Source organism: Camellia sinensis, chromosome 10 (genome assembly GCF_055761805.1).
Source record: "Camellia sinensis isolate YWXY chromosome 10, ASM5576180v1, whole genome shotgun sequence".
NCBI classification, from domain to species: Eukaryota; Viridiplantae; Streptophyta; class Magnoliopsida; order Ericales; family Theaceae; genus Camellia; species Camellia sinensis.
Window position 1 is genome coordinate 177650282 of NC_138970.1, and position 22638 is coordinate 177672919.

At 28.7% G+C, this 22638-nt stretch overlaps 1 protein-coding gene across 2 annotated transcripts; it reads right to left on the reverse strand.

The window, feature by feature from the left end:
- Nucleotides 1-6007: 6007 nt before the first annotated feature.
- On the reverse strand, nt 6008-14456 carry LOC114298156 (3-oxoacyl-[acyl-carrier-protein] reductase 4). Of its 2 annotated transcripts, none has more exons than XM_082892912.1 (11): nt 14059-14456; nt 9849-9991; nt 9104-9157; nt 8222-8302; nt 8087-8132; nt 7914-8008; nt 7798-7830; nt 7306-7440; nt 7080-7173; nt 6467-6549; nt 6008-6289 (listed from the first exon to the last, which is right to left on the reverse strand). In XM_082892912.1, the coding sequence occupies exons 1-11, from the start codon at nt 14237-14239 to the stop codon at nt 6257-6259; spliced, it is 978 nt and encodes a 325-aa protein (XP_082749038.1). In that variant the 5' UTR covers nt 14240-14456; the 3' UTR covers nt 6008-6256. The 2 variants fall into 2 exon arrangements, with proteins under 2 accessions (XP_082749038.1, XP_082749037.1); XM_082892911.1 differs by having other exon boundaries at nt 7708-7830.
- Between the last annotated feature and the right edge of the window lie 8182 nt (nt 14457-22638).

Consider the following 22638-nt stretch of genomic DNA (forward strand, 5'->3'; position numbering starts at 1 on the left):
TACGTAAAGTTCATGCGCTTTTAGAGCATCTCCAATGGAGGCTCTATATCTTCAAATATAGAGGATCCTTTGAAAAAATTCACTTTAACCCATCCTCCATATCCTCCTTCATTTGAGAGAATGGATGTTTCATCCTTTAAATTTGAAGGGAGTATGAAAAATAAAGGATCATTTCTATAACACTATTTATTCTATATTTTTTATTATATTACAAATAACTTTTAATATATAAATTTAATTTTTACAAAATTGACATCATTAAAAAATGTGAAATCATACCTTTAAAATGAGTATAATATTAAATATATTTTACAAAATTTTTAAAATTAAATATTTGTTACTGAACAAAAAATATTTTTTGATGAAAGGAGGATGAAGGGTTTTGAAAGTTTGAATGAATAATAACATACTCTATATTTACTTTTTAAATAAAAAAAATTATTTTCATTCTCTTAATGAGAGAATTGGATTGGAGATGCTCTTATGTCATCTCTTTCTATTCTACCGAACTCACAAATCCATTATAGTCATTAGTTTTATACGGACTAGAACTGGGAAATACTTGTTTACCAAATGGGAATGGCTTCGGTCCAGTTCTTAATCGGACTGGACTGTGTTATTGGATTCATAAAGGCTCACTACGGGTCCCATTTTGATAATTTGAACCGTTTAATATGTAGAACTCGTCGAGTACTAAATGCCTGTAAAAAATCACGTTGATCTGATATCGATAGCTATGTGATCAAAATAGATTTTTGTCAACCGTTAATTTATTCACCGTTCATTTTTTTATACAAAACTGATTTGATCACATAGCTATCGATATCCGATTAACTTGATTTTTTACAAGCATATAGCACTCGACGAGTTCTACACATTAACGGTTCAAATTATCAAAACGGGACCCGTGGTGGGCCCCCACGGGATAGAAGCCATGCCCTTAACAAATTTAGGTTTTGTTTTGCATATTTTAAAAAAGTCAAAAGTTAAAAAGTTACTATGTTATTTAAGTCATATTATCTTATTTAAATCACATCACCTTTCTACCACATCACTTCAAATCTAACCCATATTTCATAAAAAGTCAAAAAGTGCACTTATTTAGAACATCCTAAACAATCTTTTAATTTGAGTTTTGTATTAAATTTAATTACAAATTTTATATGGATTATATTTTAATTGTACAGTATCTTTCTTATATTGTTCTATATAATCCCAACTGACAAGAAAAAATCGACAATAAATATATATTGAAAGGCTGTTTCAGATTCTTATTAAGCCTCCGTTTGGCAAGAAAAAGCCTAGGCTTTTTTGGCTAAAATAGCCACACAAAAAAAAAGAGGCTATTTTAGCCACAAAAAACAAAACATCAAATCCAACCCATAATCATTACAATCCTCTCTCACAAAAAAAGTCAAAAAAGTCAAAAAGCCAAAAAGTCCTTCCCAAACCAGGCTAAAATAGTCCAGACTAAAATAGCCAAAAAACCAAAAAGCCAAAAAGCCAACTCACTTCCCAAACGGAGGCTAAGTTACTCCTTCAAATGTTGCAAGATTTTTTACATCCATTCTGATTTTTGATTTTTTGTATTTGGTTTATCAAATATAAAGATTGTTAATTTTTTTATGTATACAAAAAATACTGTTTTACTTTTAATTTTTTTTTTCTCTCCTCTGTGGTGCATCTCTCCTCTCTTCACATGGTTTTATAACTGTTATTTTTAATATTAAAATTAGTACTTTTATTATGTTATAATTTTATCATATAAAATCATTACATATATTTATTACATTTTTATAGTACAATAGAACTAAAATTATCAAAGTAAGTGTTTCTTTTACTATGTTATAGTCTAATATCGTATAAAATTATTATATATTTATTTATTTAAGTTAGATTTTTATAGCACAATGGGGATAAATTATTAAAATACACATAAATAATTTATCTAAAACTATTATATATTTATTTAAATAACACTTTTTATAAAAGGATAGGGTTAAGATTATCAAAATAAATAGTTAGAATTATTCTTTAATTTTAAATTATTACTTATTTTTTTAATTTAATCATTATTTTTAATATTTTATATATAAACATATATATATATATATATAAATAATTTAACTAATATATTATTTTGAAAAAACTAGATTTTAGCCTGGGCATTGCATAGGTTAACTGCTTGTTGTGATATCAATTATGGTATTATTTTAGTTATAATCCAATAGTTATTCAATTATTCTATACTTCTCATATGATATTTGGTTATAATTTTTCTTTTTGAATTATACCATTTGTAATAAAAATTATTTATATGGAGATCCCTTAAACTATAAAATCGTACAATTGAACCCTTAAATTATTGAAAAATATCACTTCGACCCCTTTCATTAGGAGGACCAATTGATACAATTTTATAGTTTATTTGTGCACATTTATAGTTTAAAGAAAAAATTAGGGTAAATTACAAATACACTTCTTGAGATTTACTTAAAATATGAATTACCCCTATGGTTTGAAAAATTACAAATACCTCCATGTCAGAATTTTTTATTTAACAGAATTAACTGAAAAAAATAAAATTTCTAACTATTCTCCTATACAATAATAAAATTATATGAATTATTAATTAAAATAAAATTTTACATCATTAAAAACTGTTAATTAACTTGATGATTTATTAATAAAATGACTTATTTGTTATGAAATTAGAAACCTTAGAAGGCATATTGTAATTTCTAGAACTACAGGGAGTAATTCGTAATTCGTAATTTAAATAAACCTCAGGGGGTGTATTTGTAATTTACCCAAAAAATTAATACTTCTCAATAGTTTAAATGATCTATCTGTATACTTTTATAATTTAGAAAGTCAAAATGATACTTTCTAATAATTTAGAGGGCCTTTGTATAAATAACCCTTGTAATAATTAAATTCACAAATAACATAATTTACATATAGCATTACCCAAAAAATATTGTTATTCAGGTCTAAAAATTAGACCCACTTCCTAGACTCAATAATATGTCAAAAAGATGATTGAAATTAAATATTATCTAAGGGGGCTGCACCAATAAATCCCAAATTAATAACTTATACACTGTTTAGTCCTAAAAGTTTTCTTATAAACTGAAAGGTCTCATTACAATGTTTCAAATATCAGATTAATGTTTCGAACATTAGATTTCGAACATCAGATTAATGTTTCGAACATTAGATTGATGTGCAAATGGGACTAAATGGAGCATAAGAAAACTTTTAGGACTAAATGGTTCAACTTTTCAGAAACTAGGACTTATGGGTAAATTTTCCATTATCTAATTATTAACTAATGACACATAACTGAGTCTGTAAAGTAAGTTTAAAAGGTGAATTTATATATATTTTTACGGAAGGATCCCCTCCGGTCTACATTGTATCGGAGGGCGCTATTTGACCACGGATTCTGCTTCGATAATCTGAACCGTTTATTTTTATCAGGTACTTCGTATATTTTATCCACAAAAAAATTAAGTCAATCCGATAATTATAACTTATTCAATTTTTTATAAAAAAAATTAATAACAATTATATTTTTAAAAATAAATCATATATTTTTTTAGTGAAAAATATAATTAAATAAATTATAATTATCGAATCTTCCTAATTTTTATTAGGAAAATGATTTGGAACCCTAAAAAAGTCTCCCCTAATCCCCCTAATCCCCAAAACGACTTCTTTTTTTTTTTTTTTTTTTTGCCTTGGTTTGAAAATTCGGGGGATTAGGGGGGATTTTCGGGGGATATAGCACGGCCCTTTTTATTATAAACAAAACATACAAAATGTCTAATAAAATATAGGGCCATGCTACATCCCCTAATTTTTGCCTCCCTAATCCCTCCTAAATTTCAAACCAAGGCAAAAAAAAAAAATAAATAAATAATAAAAAAAAAAATCTCCAAAACGACATTGTTTTGAGGATTAGGGAGATTAGAGAGGCTTTTTTAAGGGGACAAATCATTTTCCTAAAATATATTCCTATATTTTTCTTTCCGAAAAGTAGATTAGATATACTTCAAAAGCGTAAAGTTGGATTGATTGATGGAGCAATGACTTGACGTGTGGGAGTCACGTTCGTTCCTTCATAATCATCCTAGTTAAAAACCAAAAGTCTTCTTTTTGTTTTGAACGCAACCAAAAGTGATTAATATAATTAAAATAAATTTAAAAAAAAGGGTTAAGGGGTTGTTTGGGATGATCTAAATAAATGTACTTTTTGATTTTTTATAAAATATGAATTGGGTTTAGGTTAAGTTTGAAATGATGTGTTAAAGAGATGATGTAACTTTTTAACTTTTGTCTTTTTTCAAACATGCCAAACTTGGCCTAAATTTCTTTTATGTTCATATTTTAATAAAGGAAAATTTAAATGTGCCGCGAAATTTATTATAGATCTCATTTTAATAATTTAAATTATTTATTTTTGGGCAAATTACATATACCTCCTTCGAGGTTTAGCTAAATTACAGATATTTTCCTGAGATTTCGAAAATTACAAATACCCCCTTGAGGTTTATATTTTCATAATAATTTGCCCCTTAATTTGTTATGCAAATAGTATCTTTAGGGAAATATCTGTAATTTCTCAAATCTCAAGGAGTATCTGTAATTTTGCTAAACCTCAAGGGGGATATATGTAATTTGCCCTTTATTTTTAATATTTGTTAAGTAGAATATTAATGTAAAAAATAGAATGATCAGATTTCGATAGCTATATATTTGAATCAAATCTGTATTATAAAAAATTGGTAGTTATTTTTAAAATTACATTTATTGTCTATTTTTTTAAGACAAATATAATTTAAACATATAACTATTGATGTCTAATCATCTTTAATTTTTATATGAATATTCTATTCAACAAATATAAAAAAGTAAACGGTTCGGATCAACGAAATCAATTTCAAAATAGGCCTACTAAACCCAAACGCTCTCCCAAATTGAGATGACCCAAACCCCAAAAATAATATTAATTTCGAACAAAATGTTTTGAGAAAATTTCAAATCAGTATAAAATTAAAAAAATAATTATAGACTAATGATAAATTTTATAAATACTAATAATTAAAAGTATAAAATTTTTCCAAATGTAATAACTTTCTCATAATAGTTTGAATGGTAATTTTTCCAAATGTTTTTCCTAACAAAAATAAATTTAATTGGACAAAAGAGAAACAAAAAAATCAAATTAAAATCTTATAATATTAGCATGTTTGAGAACAACTTATTTTAATAATTTTTAAACTTATTATGAAAATATATACTAAAAAAATAAAATATTGATGTGACAAATTATGATATATATATATATATATATATTTATTTTTTGACATCAATACAAAAATATTATCCTTATTCCGCTAAAACGAACAAACAAAATAAAATTTAATAGTTGTTATAAATTATTGGAGCTCGTTTGGCATGTTATAAAAAAGGCAAAAATTTAAAAGTTATTAAAAAAGTAAAAAAAATTATTACTATTCACAAATTAAAAATATAAAATAAATTAATTTACATAAAAAAAGTTTAATCCAACTTTACACAATGATGATACTGAAGTGATGGGAAAAATTATATACATACACTGTGATGATACAAATTACAAATTAGATATATATTCATTAAGTTGGAAGGTATTGTTGGGCCCGTGAGGGCCTACCACGGGTTCCATTTCAGTAATCCGAACCATTCAATCTGTAAAACTCGTCGAGTACTATATGCCTGTAAAAAATCACATTGATCGGATATGTGATCAAACCAGATTTTTGTCAGTCGTTTATTTTTCACTTTCCATTTTTTTCATACAAAACTGTTTTGATTACATAGCTATCGATATCCGATCAACGTGATTTTTTACAGGCATATAGTACTCGACGAGTTCTACACATTCATCGGTTCGAATTATCGAAATGGGACCCATGGTGGGCCTCCCGGCTCAGTCTAATACATCTGCCAACATATATCATTTTCTAAACATAAAAGAGAGCTATCATTACAGTTTAAAGCATTACACAAAATATAAAACAAATTAAAATTATTAGTAGATAAAAAACCATTATAAAACCCTAGCTTGGTCTCATTAACTTAACATGCTTACTACAATCCTATGAAAACTTCTTTTTTCGCTATCGCTATCTAAAAGAAAACCGGCCTGCATAAACCTCTATAGTTTGGTAAGTTCGGTAGTGATCCGGCTTGAGACTTGGTTGACCTCCTACATCACCATTCCTCCATCAACGGTCAACACCTACACAGACACCATTATTATCAAGAAGCTCATCAATATATGGCAAAAAAAAAATGCAGGAAAAAAGGCGAGCAACCACACAAACTTGGCTTGCTAATATGAAGGTCCTTAAGAGTAAAGCTAAGTTCATTGTCAGTGTCGCAAAAAGAAGATTTTATGGAATAGAATTTCAAAAACCTGTCCAGTAATGTAACTGGCGGCAGGACTGAGAGCCAAGAATTCCACTAGTCCAGCAACTTCTTCTGGTTGGCCGTACCTTCCTGAATTGACAATGAAAAAATAATGATCAGAATAGTGCAAACCATTTTAATTCATGTCCTTGAAAATCTGATACGGATTGGCACTTTCACGAATCAGACAAACAAGCACCGAAAAACGAAACTAAGGATGATCAATCTCAGTGATACGCCTTAATAGAAAAGATACAAGCTGCATAAAAGAGCATAAAAGAGCTGAATGGCAGAGAGGTAGTCATGAAAGTGGGAGCTTTGCTGAGATAGAGTGGAGATTTGGGAAGAACTAATAAGAAGCTTTTTTGCTAAAGACAAATAAACCTGTTTGAGATGGCTTCTCCATTAAAAAAAAAAAAAACAAACAAACAAATTTTTAAGCAAAATTGTGAAGACAATTTTACCCTCAATACTTTCCGAAATTTCACCATGTCCCTACAAGGGCTCCACAATAATATAAAGGTAGTATGGTAATTTCTCACCAAAGGGCAACTTCTTTAGCAATTCCTAAACGCATTAGCTTTTTTAAATTTCAAAAAGCAAAAAAGCTTCCATTTTACCCAAGGGGATGGTTTCCAAGATTTTCTTCTCAATGTCTCCCCCAAGCTTAGCAGTCATATCAGACGCAATGAACCCTGGGGCAACAGCATTAACCTGTTGAACCAAAAAAAACAAAACTTCAATAAAATTGGTTTCTATTTACTACTCACCTACTCACTACTACCAGCTGCATCTTGGCTTGTGCCTAATTCCAAGAATGAAATGAAACAAATCTGGAAAACTCACATTAATATTCCTACTCGCATATTCCCTTGCCACGGTTTTTGTGAGGCCAAGTACCCCTGCTTTTGCAGCACTATAATTGGCTTGCCCAACGTTACCAACAAGACCAACAACTGATGCTATGTTGATTATCCTTCCCTGCCACATCAGCAATTAAAATAAATGTGAGATCGAAAAGCAAAAAGATATTAAATAGCTACCAAATAATTGAAATTTTTTTTCTCAATTGTTTCTCAAAATAACAAATTTCTTTCTCAATTGTAAGCAACTTGTGATGAATCATGAAAGAGCATGAAATGAGGAGAGGATTGAAATTTTTTTCCGAAAACTATTTCTGATGCAAATTTGAGAAACAAACTTTCAAGTGGAAATGCATTAAAAATAGGTTGAAACTAAAATCCCTACCCACCCCTCCTGCACGTGGGAAATAAAGTGTAGTTGTCTGGCAAATACAGTTATAATATAGATAAAATTGAGCCTCTGAGAAACGAAAACCTTTTTCTTTTTCATCATAATCTTGGCTGCAGCCTGCAAAGAGTCGTAAAAAACCTGCTTAGATCCAACTGAGAGGAAAGCTATGACCGCCAAAACTGAGCTTAAAATCTACACACCTGTGTGCATAGGTATACACCAGTGAGATTTAGATCAATAACCTCCTTCCATTGAGCAGTTTTCATTCTCATCAATAAACCATCTCTAGTAATACCTGAAACCATTGTTGATCAGTTAGTGGACTATATCTGAAGCTGTTAATGATGGGAGAGGAGGTGGAACATTCAAGAACCTGCATTGTTTATCAATATATCAACAGTTCCCCATGCATCAACCGCCTGTAGATGTGACAATTATGAAGCAAACTAAAAAATATCAGCATATTTAAAACTAAAACAATTACCAAGAATTTGCAACATTTACTCACAGTTTTGATCATTGATTCCACATCTGCTTCTTTTGAAACATCTCCTCCAAATGTAATAGACTGACCACCACATGTGTCAATCTGCAAGAAATTGTCGTGCGGGGACTATCATCAATGATTTTCCATTTCATGGTATGCCCAAACAACACCTTTACTGTCCAGTGAATATGAGAGACAATGATGACAGATACAGAAGTGATTAGTAGCCTAAGAACATGATTCAAGGGCATGGTTCCATAAAGTAATCTCTTTATCAACTTTCGCTTCTTGTTGTAATGAACAAGCATGATTTGAAATGAATATAACTCATAACATAGAAGTAAAAAAAACTAAAATATAGTACATACCATGTGTATCCAGAATAAGAGAGATAAAGAAATGTCAAATCATAAATGAATGAACAGAAACCAGTCAGAATAATCAGCCCTGTAGTCACACAAGGTATGCTTGAAGGTTTTTCATGTAGCAGTTCCTGTCAGTCTCATAGTAAACACATTCAAATTTGCAAATGGGATGCTTAATAAGGCAAGTGGGTGCTGGTTTTTTAGTGGTGGAGGCAGGTAAAACTCATTTTAAGTTCACACCTTTGCAGAATAGCAACAACTAAACACTAGTTAATACTAAGAACCTTCAAGTTCTGAATTTTAATTAAGAAGAGATATAACACAAAAAAGTATATGCATCAGGCTAATAATAGTTTTACAATGAATCTAGCAGAGTTTATAACAGAGATAATTTGTGGAAATTTCAAACATTCTTCCAGGAGAGATCATAAATAAACATCACCAAGAGATAATAAATAACAGTGGCACCCACATTTTGAGATTAAAATTTTTTAAAATCTAAAAATAATAATAACTCTGCTCATATCAACCCACTAACCTCTTTACAAACTTCTTCTGCCTCCTTTGATGACCTAGCATAATTAACCAGAACCTGTCAAAGAAAGTCCATAGTCAACATTTGGGAGGAAGGGAAGGTGAATGATAAATCACTAAACTCCATGTATCAAATTCATTATAGATCCACAGGGCTGTAGTGTCCTCCATGTGCCAGTTAGCAAGAAAATTTTAAGCAAAACAATCAAATCATTCAGACAACTAGAAGTACTGAAACCACAAAATTATTGAGATCTCATCATGGGAAATAAAGTTTGTGTTCCTTGAAATACAAATGAATTAGTATTCAAAAAGAAACTCCACATTAACATAATTCAGTGACTCACATTTGAAATATACTTGCACAAAATTCTAGTAGAGGGGAATAATTTGTGCATTGTACATTTCCTAAAATGTCGTGGCCAAAATAAGTATAAAATTGCTTCATGCTAAGATCCTTTGAGATTCAAATGGATCGTAATCATTGAGATATCTACCTGTAAACTACTAAATGGCCATAATATGACTGCCCACAAAACAAATGTTTGACAGGTCAAGATTCTAGGATGCATGATATGGCATTTGAACAAAAGAAAATAAAAAAGCAGTAGTTGGATTCTACTACTCATTGCATAGAATTATGAATTTAGTAAAATATCCTCACAATAGCAAAGCATAACAGATGAGTATATCTTAGAAGGTGACCATATTAACTGCTTAATACCATAAGCGTTGAGTAATCATCTGACCTTACAACCTGCTTTCCCCAAAGCCAAGGCAATTGCTTTGCCAATTCCTCGAGAGGCTCCAGTAACCACAACAACAGGAGCTTCCACATTTTGAGTCACTCCAGTACTTGATTGTTCAACAGTGGCAACCTGTGCTTTTACACCTGCATGTACCATTGCAATTAACAAGATCTGCATTTTAGGATATGAGATAATGAATAGGTAACTGAGACATGTATGTATAGGTGTCATCACCAGAAATGAAAGGCAAGAAAAGTCACTTATTAGCAAGAAAAGTCACTTAATTTCAAAACCATGCAAGTAAAATTCCTCTATCTATATTTTGCCGTTAAGTCACTGGTCAGCCCATGGAGATCGCATGTTATAGTTGATCTTACATGGGATTTAATTTTTAAACCAAGTCCATTGGCTTCTTACAAAATTGAAATAAATTTTAGGGAGACTTACATGTAGGTCTTAATAGGTAGACTTATTGTCCAATAGGTCCTATGATAATTAATAGCGTTTTCCATCAAATACTATTAAAAAATGTCACTAATTGTTAATTTTCAGCTTAAAATTTGTCACAAAAAAGTCACTAATTATAAGTTTTAACGACAGTTTAAAAAAATATATAAAAAAAAACATTATTCAGTATGTTTGGTTTGAGTTTTTTGAATTCAGTTATATGAAAATTGCGTTTTTTATTTTTCGTGTTTTTTTATTTTTAGTAAATATTTTAAAATTTTAAACATTTTTTTTACTTTTTTAGATACACCTTACTTAGATGTATCTAAAAAGTAAAATATTTGTGAAAAAATATTTCAAAAAATTAATAAATACCCCAAAATATGAAAAATATACTGAATTTTTGTAATTTTTTGTATTTTTGGTATTTAGTGAATTTTTTAAAGATTTTTTTCACAAAAAATATATTTTTTAAGTGTATTTATGTTAGGTGTGTCCACAAATTAAAAAAATTCAGTAAAAAAAAAAAAAACGAAAAACAAGAAAGTAGAATTTTCTGAAAAGTGTTTTTAGAAAACTCAAACCAAGCAAAGTGATTAATTTTCAACTTTCAGTGACAGTTTGAAAAAATTGTCACAGAAAAACATCACTAATTGTAAGTTTTAGCGACAATTTATAAAAATTGTAACAAAAAAAGTCACTACTTGCCAATTTTTAGCGACATATGCAAAAAATGTCACAAAAAGTATTTTTAGCGATGATTTTATTAAGACTTATTTTTAATAGGACTTGATGGGAATCTATGAAGCACGGATACTTCAAAAAGGGTGACGTATCCGTATCGGATACTTATCGGATACCGATACTCCTCGGATACTCACGGATACGTATCGGATACTTCTTAAAAGTATCAGAAACTTCTTAATTAATTTTTTATTAATTTTGAAGTATCGGATACTCGAAGTTATATACTACTTATAATATTTTGTTTAGTTCTTTGATAAGAGGAATATAGTGAGAGTTAAAGTAATAGAATTTGTCAAATTGATGTATCCTTGTTGTCTCTCTCACTTCTCTCTCGCTTTTTCACTCTCTCACGTTTCTTCTCTCTGCTCTCATTCTTTTTTTGGTGTTGGCATGTAAGGATGATGTTTAATTTGCATTTGCATTTGCATTTACTTTTGCTTTTAGTTTTGGATGTTTTATGAATGTTTGAGCACTTTTAGGTTAATAGGAATCCCTCTCCTTATTTATTAATTTACTTTAAGTTTTATTTTCATGCATATTACATTATTAAAATTATATATAAAAAAAAATTATGAATGTATCCCCGCTGTACCCGTATCGTACTTTTTCAAATTTTGACATATCGCCATATCCACATCCCCATATCACCATATTCGTATTCGTGCTTCCTAGGCTATCATTGATGACTTAAAAAAGTATATTTGCTGAAATTTTTATTTAAGAATGGTTTTTTGGCTTTAGCTAAGGTCTTGTGATATTCAATGATGAAGGGGAACAAGTTGAAGCTATTGACCTTAAACACTCTTAGTTTTATAGGAATCTTTCTTCTTCATCAAGTTGTCTTTTGCTTTAGGTTTTATTTTTATGCATACTGCATTACTAAAAATTGTTAAAATAATATTTTTTACGAACGTATCCCCGCCGTACCCGTATCCTAGTTTTTCAAATTTTGTCGTATCGCCGTATCCGTATCGTATCGTATCCATATCCCGTACCCGTATCCGTATCCGTGCTTCCTAGATGGGAATTAAATCCAACTATTAGGACCTATTAGTAGTTTACCCTAAATTTTATATTTTTACAAAATATTTGTTTAATTTGAAATTCCTCAACTTACTCTGATGAGTTTGGTATTCTGTCTATGTAAGACATGAATGAAACTCAAATTCACCACTATACGTAATCATTGTAGTGCGAACTGGTTTCCACAGTAGAGAGAGAAGGAACTAGCCTGGCAAGAGGAAGGTCCCCACTCCGATGTGGGCCTTTTCCCCCACTCTAAGGTGGGCCGAGCTAAGGGTTCAGCCTTGGCCTATTCCCTACTCCGAAGTGGGGAAGGTCATTGGCCCAACCAAAGCTTCTTCCCCTACTCTGAAGTAGGCCGAGCTAAGGGTCGACCTGGCCCATTCCTCACTCCGAAGTGGGCAAATCCATTCTCCATGGCCCTCACTTAATCCAAAGTGAGTTTGGCTAAGTTACGCTATAACAGAACAACCAACGCTATGCGGGTGAAGAGCACGTAATGCCTGTGAATAATGGAACTGCCTAACAGAGTCTACGCTCTCCTCCAATGAGGAAGGACCTGTCATAACAACCGAGTGCCAGGTGGCAAAGAGAGGAACTTGGGGAGCACGCCAAGTCTTCCCTATAAAAGGTAACCTCACTCTCTTTTGCAAGGGATCGATGACTTTACACTATATACACACCAGGGCCGGCCCTGGGCTAAGGCTGGTGAGGCCTGTGCCTAGGGCCCAAAAATTAAGCCCAAAAAAAGGGCCCCAAATTTAGTCTTACACTATATTAAAAACTTAAAATAGCCCAATTTTATTTAATTAATTTAGGCCATTTTAAAGGGGGCCTCAAAAAATCTATTTGGCCCAATTGATAAAAGGCCCAATTAAAAAATATTTATAAGTTTTAGTTGTTAGTCCAATTAAAAAAATAAAATATTAAATATATGTATATGTATTAATTTTGTGTGACCTATTTTTTTTTTTTTTCTTTCTTTATGGCCCAATTATGTGTTTTTTAGTATTTAAAAAAAAAAAATATTTTACACAATTTTTATTTATCTATTTTGTAGATACATCTAATTTAGATACACTTAAAAATTATAATATTTATATATATATATATTTTAAAAACGTTACCAAATACAAAAAATATTAAAAAATACGAATTGTAAACTCAGACAATTATTTTTGAAAACTCTAAACCAAACAGAGTGATTTTTATTTTTATTTTTATTTTTTTTAAATATCTAAAAAGGTCTCGAAAAATTATTTCGCCTAAAGCCCCCGAAAACTTAGGGCCAGCCCTGATACACACTCGTCTTCTCTACTCGCTCTTTACCAAACTCCGGTACTGAATCGACCATCGAAGGGGTTTCCGACCAAACCCTGGTCAGGGAGCCTAACCATTTGTTCCTTGTGCAGGCCTTCACCCAATAGTGCACTAGGGTTCGTCAATGAAGTTTCTTCTCTCTCTGTTGCGGAAACCAGTCTGCACAATTGCCAAATTATTTCGAAATGTTTTTAATTCCTTGAATTATCTCAAATTTTATGGAATTTTTAAGTGAGCGTCCCCTTTCATACAATTCATTCTTCATTTTGTCCAAGAAATTCACATTATTTCTCATGACTTTGAATTTGACATGTTCTGAAGCCTACTCTCAAATCCTGGAACTGTACATAGAACTACACAACACAACCATAAAAAACTTCAAGTTTTCAAATTTGATGAACAAAATTCTCAAATGCAAAGTGGCATTCGCTGGTGAACAATGTTCTCAAAGCTCAGTCTAAATAGCCAATTGATCCAAAATGCACAATAATTCCAGCTCCAAATAGGCCCTATAGTTAACACAACTAGATGTGCAGTAGGAATTACTAGTTGTAAAGCACTGAACTGATTCGATTCATATATGAGTAAAAGAACGACGACAAATCAAACGCATGTAATGAGATATGTATATGTATATACACAAAAAGCTCCAAAGAGGGAATGAAATCAATACCAGAGGTAGCAAAGGAGGTTCTCGATCCGCAATGCGAGTTAAGGCTATGTCGGAGCTGAATGGAACGAACTCGGCCGGTGATCGGAGAGAAATGAGAGGCTCTGAGGTCGCCGGAATTCGAACCAAATTCGGCGGATTTGAAGGCGATAACGGCCGATCCGGCGACGGAAGAAGCAGCCATGGAAGCTCCGAAGACGATTGAAGAGAGAGAGAGAGAGAGAGAGAGAGAGAGAGAGAGCGAGACAGAGAGAAAAGGAATGTTTATAGAGAGGAAGCTTTGGAAGATCCGAAGACCCTGAGAGAGCCGTGGCGATGACTACGATGGGTTTTAGTTGAGACTTGTATACACCTTTGTGTTGCGTGTTGTTAATCGATGTGTAAATTCAACAAAAAATGGTAAATTTAGGGATTGTTTATGGTTCGTTTGGCAAGAAGAGTTTGGAATTTTTTTGGCTATTTTAGTCACAAAAGATAAAATAGGTTATTTTAGCTACAAAAAACAAAATATCACATCCAACCCATAATCATTACACTCTTCTCTCACAAAAAAAGTCAAAAAAGCCAAAAAAATGATGTGACTTAAATAGAATAATAATTTTTTTAACTTTTTTAGTATATGTCAAACAATGCCTTAATTAGAGTAAATTACGCCGACTTCCGAGATTTTTGTTTAATATAAAAAAAATATGTTTAAAAAATTACACTTATTTTTCTGTCAAATTAAAATGATATATTTTTTCCTTAGTTTTTATACATATAAAATAATAAAATAATATTGATATTTTGTTCATGTCATTTTAAAATAAAAAAACAATCATCTTCTTTGGTTTAACTCAAACAAAAAATTAATTTTTTTATTTTTTGTATTTTTTTATTTTTACTGAATTTTTTTTGATATTTTAAGCAATTTTTTTTTAAAAAAAATTTAGATATGATTAGGATATACTTAAGAAATATAATATTTTGTGATTTTTTTTTTAAAATTCACCAAATACAAAAAAATATATATATATATATATATATACAAAAATACAAAAATATAAAAACTTAGTAATACTATAATAAATGTAAATGACAGTATTTGGTAATACTATAATAAATGTAGGTGAATAGACGAGAAAAAAAAAATAATGGTGCAAAAAAAATCAAAAATTATATTCATATAAAAAAATTTATACAAAAAATATCATAAAAATGTTGTGATAGTGATGTTTTAAATATAAATTATGTTTATGAGTGTTTTATTCTAAAATGAAAGGTCAACATTAAGCTATATTATTGTGTTTGAAAATTTTATATAAAATTTATGTTTGCATATTATCACTCAATAAGAATATGTTCAGGTATAATTTAATGATGGAAAATTGTAGAATATAGTCATAATGATAGGAAGAAGAAATGGTAGAAAAAAAATGCAAAATGGTTATTAAAAAAATTTTAGGACATGACATCAGCAATCCATGAGACAATTTGTAATGAGATTACAAACCTCAGAGAGGGGAATGTAATTTTTTAGATGTGATGGAGGAACCTGTATTAAACAGAAATCTCATGGAGTGTTAGTGTACTTGACCCATTTAGTTAAAATCTCTCATTTAGTAAAAAGGTTAACACAATTTATTTTGTTTCATAAATCTTTTAAGGAAGAACTATATAATTGAGTAAGGATAGAGTAAATTTTTTTTTCTTGGACAATATTACCCATGTATATATATCTCACGAACTCTTCTGACAAGAAATACTTTTATTTTGTTTTATACAAGTTTAAAAATGTGTATGTATATTTTGGTTGGTTCATCTAGTATGTACTCTATTTTTGTAACAGTAAAATGTTATTTTGAATCAAAGTAATATGTTACTGATTACGTCAATTTCGATGGTATTTTTTTATTTTTTATGTTTTAAGAATTTCATAATCAATATAGATCTTATTTGATAGATTTTGATGAGAAAATTCTAAAAATACTAATTTTATTAAAAACTGACATTTAGATCAAAAGTTATATTATTTTAAAGTTTAAAATATTAAATTGCTCACTGAATATATTTTAGCAATAGTGGTATGTATTGAACATTTTTAAAAAAACTTTTTATACTTATCTTTAATACATTAAAGTTTTATTATGAAAGAATTTTGACCAAATCTCCCCAAAACTATTTGCTTATTTATATATGTACAATATTGCTACACCCACCAAATTTTGCTCCACCCAAATTTCTCGAATGAATATCCTGAGTATATTCATTTTTACTCAATCGGATGTAAGATTTTTATGGCTAGTTTGGCATGTACTAAATAAGCCAAAAAGTCAAAAAGTCACTATCTTATTTAAGTCACATCATCTTATTTAAATCACATCACCTCTCTAACACATCACATCAAACCCAACCCAAACCCACCAATAAGTCAAAAAGTGCACTTTTTTAGGACATCCCAAACCAACCCTTAAGACAATTTGGGTAGAGCAAAATTTTGTGGATCAAACAGTATTCTTATATATAATTGGGATTGTGATCTTCTCCATTGCATATTTGTAATGAAGAAATCTATTATATCATCTAATGGTGAATGTAATAATGTTTTTTAATTTAAAATAATTATAATTTTACATTCATATTTCCTAACTATTAGATATGTAATGAAAATATTTCATTACATAAATGGAATAGAGATGATCAAAGTCCATGTAATTGCATTATAAATTAAAAAAAAAAAAATTCATATGTAATTTTTATGGGAAAGACTATGAACACACCTCTAAAAAAGTGTGTATTATATGTACTTTATAACGATTTCATACTTTATGATTTATAATTTTTTTTTAATAAAAAAAGTCATAACCTAACACTATATGGGTGTGTTTGATTAGACGGACTAGATAAGGGGGGAATAGAATCCATTACACTTGAGTCCTGGGACTGTGAATCCCCTGGACTATTTGGTTGGATTGGATATGTATCCTGTGTTTGTTTTTTCATGGGATTAGATGTCTTGAAAAGACTATTTTTAGTGAATCTAATGTTTGGTTGGATGGACTGGATAGGATAAATGAACAAATGACTATTTTACCATTTTTTAATTGTTTACTAAGTAATAGCAATATTAAACATATCTTTAATATTTTAATTTTTTAGCTAGATTAAATAAAATTTTATTTTATTTTATTTTTTACACAATTAAATAAATTTATTTTTTTTAAAATTAAATAAATAAAATATCAACAAAAATATATGTTATTTTTTTAATTAAAATTTTAAATAAATTTATTTTTAAAAATAATAATAATTAAATAATGAAATTAAATAAAACATCTATTAAAATTTAAATAATGAAATTAAATAAATTATAAACAAAATTTTAAAATAAAACATCAATAAAATATCTATAAAAAATTATTTTAAAAAATTAAATAAATAAAACATCAATAAAAAGTTAAACAAAATTATTTTATTTTTAAATTGAGACATTTAAATTTTATTGAATTTTACTAAATATAATACATAATTAAATAGTAGAGGGTCAAAATGGTCATTTCATCACCTAATCTCAACAGTAGATAGTCCCCCGAAAATTGTCCCATACCCCCCCTATGATACAATAGTCCCCCATATGGGGTAAGGAGTCTGGCCGGACTCCATGTCTGGTGGATTAAAAAAAAACAAATGCCGGATAAAGAGTCTCCCCCGGATTACAATCCCAATAGTGAATAATCCCCCCCCCTCTTATCCCCCCAATCAAACACACATGGGTATAACCAAAAATCTCAAAACACATCATAACGAAAGAATAAAAGTGGTCAAAACTAGAGAAGAAAATGACGTAACTGAAAGTGCATATGCTATGAAGTGTGTATTGTAGAATTCTCCAATTTTTATATATAATGATTTAATTTATTATGGACATTTCATTCAAAACAAAATATCGTTAAAAATAAATTTATTTACAATAATAGCTTATCATATCATTATTGTCAAGTTTTTTATATGAATTTTATATAATAATAAAAATTTTCATCAATCAAATTAACTATATTTGGATTATATGCAAAATGCATGCTAAATTGTAAGTGAATTTAGTATAAATATTTAATTATTTCAATAATTAAGTAGTTATGTGGGGTTGTCTTCTTTGGAAGAATAAATATTCAATGTTATTAACGTCAATATCATGTCCAATGCAGATATTTAAATTACTCATTTTGTGTGAAGTTTAATTTTTGTTGGGACAATTACTTGACAATGGTGTTAAATTTTTTTTATAAATTAATAAAAAAAATTATAATATTAATTATTAACATTTATAATATTTTTTGTTTGTAAATATATTTTATTGACATCATGTCAATATAATTCTCTCATTTTTGTTCACTAAGACAATCGGTCATACAACATATAATTCTTCCCCCATCAGGGGTGGTGGTCTCATGTACTACGCATTGTGTTTTCACAAGAGTGAGTCAAGTTCGAATCCTGGAAGCACGCTCTCCTTACGAGACTATGTATTATACTTCGATAAAAGCTTGACATCTTTTGTGGCACGTGGCAAGGTTTATTGGGTACTTCGATAGTGAGTCATTTTCTATGAGTTAGGTTAAATGTGACCGACTAACAATTACCCTAGAAACAATATCCATGGATACTATAATGCCTAACGGAGCAGCTTTTTTTTTGCAGTTCAAAAAAAAAAAAAAAACAAACAAACATATAATTCTTCCATTTTTGTTTATTAACAAAATCGGTCATACAACATAAGATGATGTGGGGTTGCTTTCTCATTGAAAAGACAATCGCTTATCCTTATGCAATGAAATACTTGAGGGACTTTTCTTAGGTGTGCCTTACATATGGTATCTAAGGCACTTACACCTTTTATATATTGCACTTACATGTTTTATGTATTGGGTTATACCAAATTTCAAAAAAACTTATACATTGATGACCTGCTAAGTAGGTCACTTTCTAGGTAAATTAATAAAATAATATATTATATGACTAAAAGTTTAAGTTGTCACAAAAACGTGTAAATAATTTCACAAGAAGGTATAAATTTTCACAAAAAACGTAAGTAATTTCAAGAAAACTTACACCTTTTGTGAACATTTTACACTTTTTGTGAAAACTTACGTTTTTTTGTGAAATTACTTACACATTTTCTGAAAATTTATGCTTTTTTGTGAAATTACTTACACATTTTGTGACAACTTACACTTTTTTTGTAAAATTACTTACACCTTTTATGAACACTTACTCCTTTTGTGAAATTACTTACAAAATTATAAAAGGTGTAACTTTTGACAACTTACACATATTACTTACACCTTTTGTGAAAAAATATACATTTTTTTCTGAAAAGTTACACTTTTTGTGAAATAATTTCCTTCATAAAATTTACATCTTTTGTTCAAACTTACACCTTCTCGAAAAACTTACAATTTTTTTGTGAAAATACTTACACCTTTTGTCAAAAGTTACACCTTTTGTGAAATACTTTTTTTAATAAAATTTACACATTTTGTGAAGTAACTTACATATTTTGTGATACAATTTACACCTTTTTTTTTGAAAAATTACACTTTTTGTGAAAAATTTTCTTCCATAAAATTTACACATTTTCATAAAACTTATAAATTTTCTAAAAACTTACACCTTTTCATGAAAATACTTACACTATTTGTCAAAACTTACACCTTTTGTAAAATAATTTTTTTTATATAAAATTTATATCTTTTGTTGAAACTTACACCTTCTGTGAAATTACTTACATCTTTTGTGAAAAAAAACTTATACCTTTTCTGAAAAGTTACACATTTTTTGAAATAATTTCTTTAATAAAATTTACACATTTTGTTAAAACTTACACATTTTTTGAAAACTTACATCTTTTCGTGAAAAAACTTACACCTTTTGTGAAATATTTTTTTAAAAAATTTACACCTTTGTGAAATATTTTTTTTAAAAATTTACACTTTTTGTTAGAACTTACATTTTTTCTAAAAATGAAACTTACACCTTTTGTGAAGTTACTTACATCTTTATGAAAAAACTTACACAATTTCTGAAAAGTTACATCTTTTGTGAAAAATTTTCTTTCATAAAATTTATATCATTTGTTAAAACTTACACATTTTCATGAAAATATTTACACATTTTGTCAAAACTTACACCTTTTGTGAAATATTTTTTTTCTAAAATTTACAAGTTTTGTTAAAGCTTACACTTCTTCTGAAAAACGAAACTTATACCTTTTGTGAAGTTACTTACATCTTTTGTGAAAAAAACTTATACCATTTCTGAAAAGTTACACATTTTGCGAAAAATTTTCTTTTATAAAATTTACACATTTTGTCAAAACTTACACCTTTTTGTGAAAATACTTACACTTTTTGTGAAATATTTTTTTTTCTAAAATTTACACATTTTGTTAGAACTTACACTTTTTTTGAAAACGAAATTTACACCTTTTGTGAAATTACTTATATCTTTTGTGAGAAAACTTATACCATTGCTGAAAAGTTACACATTTTGTGAAAAATTTTATTTCATAAAATTTACACATTTTGTTAAAACTAACACTTTTTCTTAAAGCATACACCTTTTCGTGAAAATACTTACATCTTCTGTCAAAAGGTCTAAATATGTTTACGAAAAGGTGTAAGTTTTCACAAAACGTGTAAATTTTATGAAAAGAATCATTTCACAAAAGGTGTAACTTTTTAAAAAAGGTGCATGTTTGTTCACAAAAAGTATAAGTAACTTCACAAAAGGGTTAAAATTTGTTTTCACAAAAGATGTAAGTTCTAACAAAATGTGTAAATTTTATGAAAAAAAGTATTTCACAAAAGGTGTAAGTTTTGACAAAAGGTGTAAGTCTTTTCACGAAAAGGTGTAAGTTTTCACAAAAGGTGTAGTTTTTAACAAAATGTGTAGATTTTATGAAAGAAATTTTTTCACAAAAGATGTAACTTTTCAGAAAAAAAAGTGTAAGTTTTTTCACAAAAGATGTAAGTAACTTCACAAAAGGTGTAAGTTCCAACAAAAGGCGTAAATTTTATGAAACAAATATTTCACAAAATGTGTAACTTTTCACAAAAGGTGTAACTATTTTCACGAAAAAATGTAAGTTTTTACAAAATGTGTAAATTTTATGAAAGAAAATTTTTCACAAAAGGTGTAACTTTTCAGAAATGGTGTAAGTTGTTTCACAAAAGATATAAGTAACTTCATAAAAGGTGTTAGTTTCATTTTCACAAAAGGTGTAAATTCTAACAAAAAGCGTAAATTTTAGGGAAGAAAATATTTCACAAAAGGTGTAATATTTTCATGAAAAGGTATAAGTTTTCAGAAAATGTGTAAGTTTTAAGAAATTGTATAAATTTTATGAAAGAAATTACTTCACAAAAGGTATAACTTTTCAAAAAAGTGTATGTTTTGTCACAAAAGGTGTTAGTATTTCACAGAAGATGTAAGTTTTGTTTTCACAAAATGTGTAAGTTCCAACAAAATATGTAAATTTTATAAAAAAATATATTTCATAAAAAGGTGTAACTTTTGACAAAAAGTGTAAGTATTTTTACGAAAAGGTGTAGGTTTTAACAAAATACATAAATTTTATGAAAGAAATTTTTTCACAAAAGGTGTAACTTTTCAAAAAATGTATAAGTTTTTTCACAAAAGATGTTAGTAACTTCACAAAAGGTGTAAGTTTTGTTTTCACAAAAGGTGTAAGTTCCAAAAAAGGTGTAAATTTTATGAAATAAATTATTTCACAAAAAGTGTAACATTTGACAAAAGGTGTAACTTCTGACAAAATGTGTAAGTATTTTTACGGAAAGGTGTAAGTTTTCACAAAATGTGTTAATTTTATGAAAGAAATTTTTTCCCAAAAGGTGTAACGTTTCAGAAATGGTGTAAGTTTTTTCACAAAAGGTGTAAGTTTTGTTTTCACAAAAGGTGTAAGTTCCAACAAAAGGTGTACATTTTATAAAAGAAATTATTTCACAAAATGTGCAACTTTTGACGAAAGGTATAAGTATTTTCACAGAAAGGTATAAGTTTTCACAAAACATGTAAATTTTATGAAAGAAAATTTTTCACAAAAGGTGTAACGTTTTAGAAAAGGTGTAAGTTTTTTCACAAAAGGTTTAAGTTTTGTTTTCACAAGAGGTGTAAGTTCCAACAGAAGGTGTAACTTTTTTCACAAAAGGTGTAAGTTTTCACAAAATGTGTAAATTTTATAAAAGAAAATTTTTCACAAAAGGTGTAACGTTTTAGAAAATGTGTAAGTTTTTTCAAAAAAAGGTATAAGTAATTTCACAAAAGGTGTAAGTTTTGTTTTCACAAAAAGTTAAGTTCCAACAAAAAGTGTAAATTTTATGAAATAAATTATTTTACAAAAGGTGTAACTCTTCACAAAAGGTATAAGTACTTTCATGAAAATGTGTAACTTTTCACAAAAGGTGTAACGTTTCAGAAAAGGTGTAAGTTTTTTCACAAGAGGTGTAAGTAATTTTACAAAAAGTGTAAGTTCCAACAAAAGGTGTAAATTTTATGAAAGAAATTATTTCATAAAAAGTGTAACTT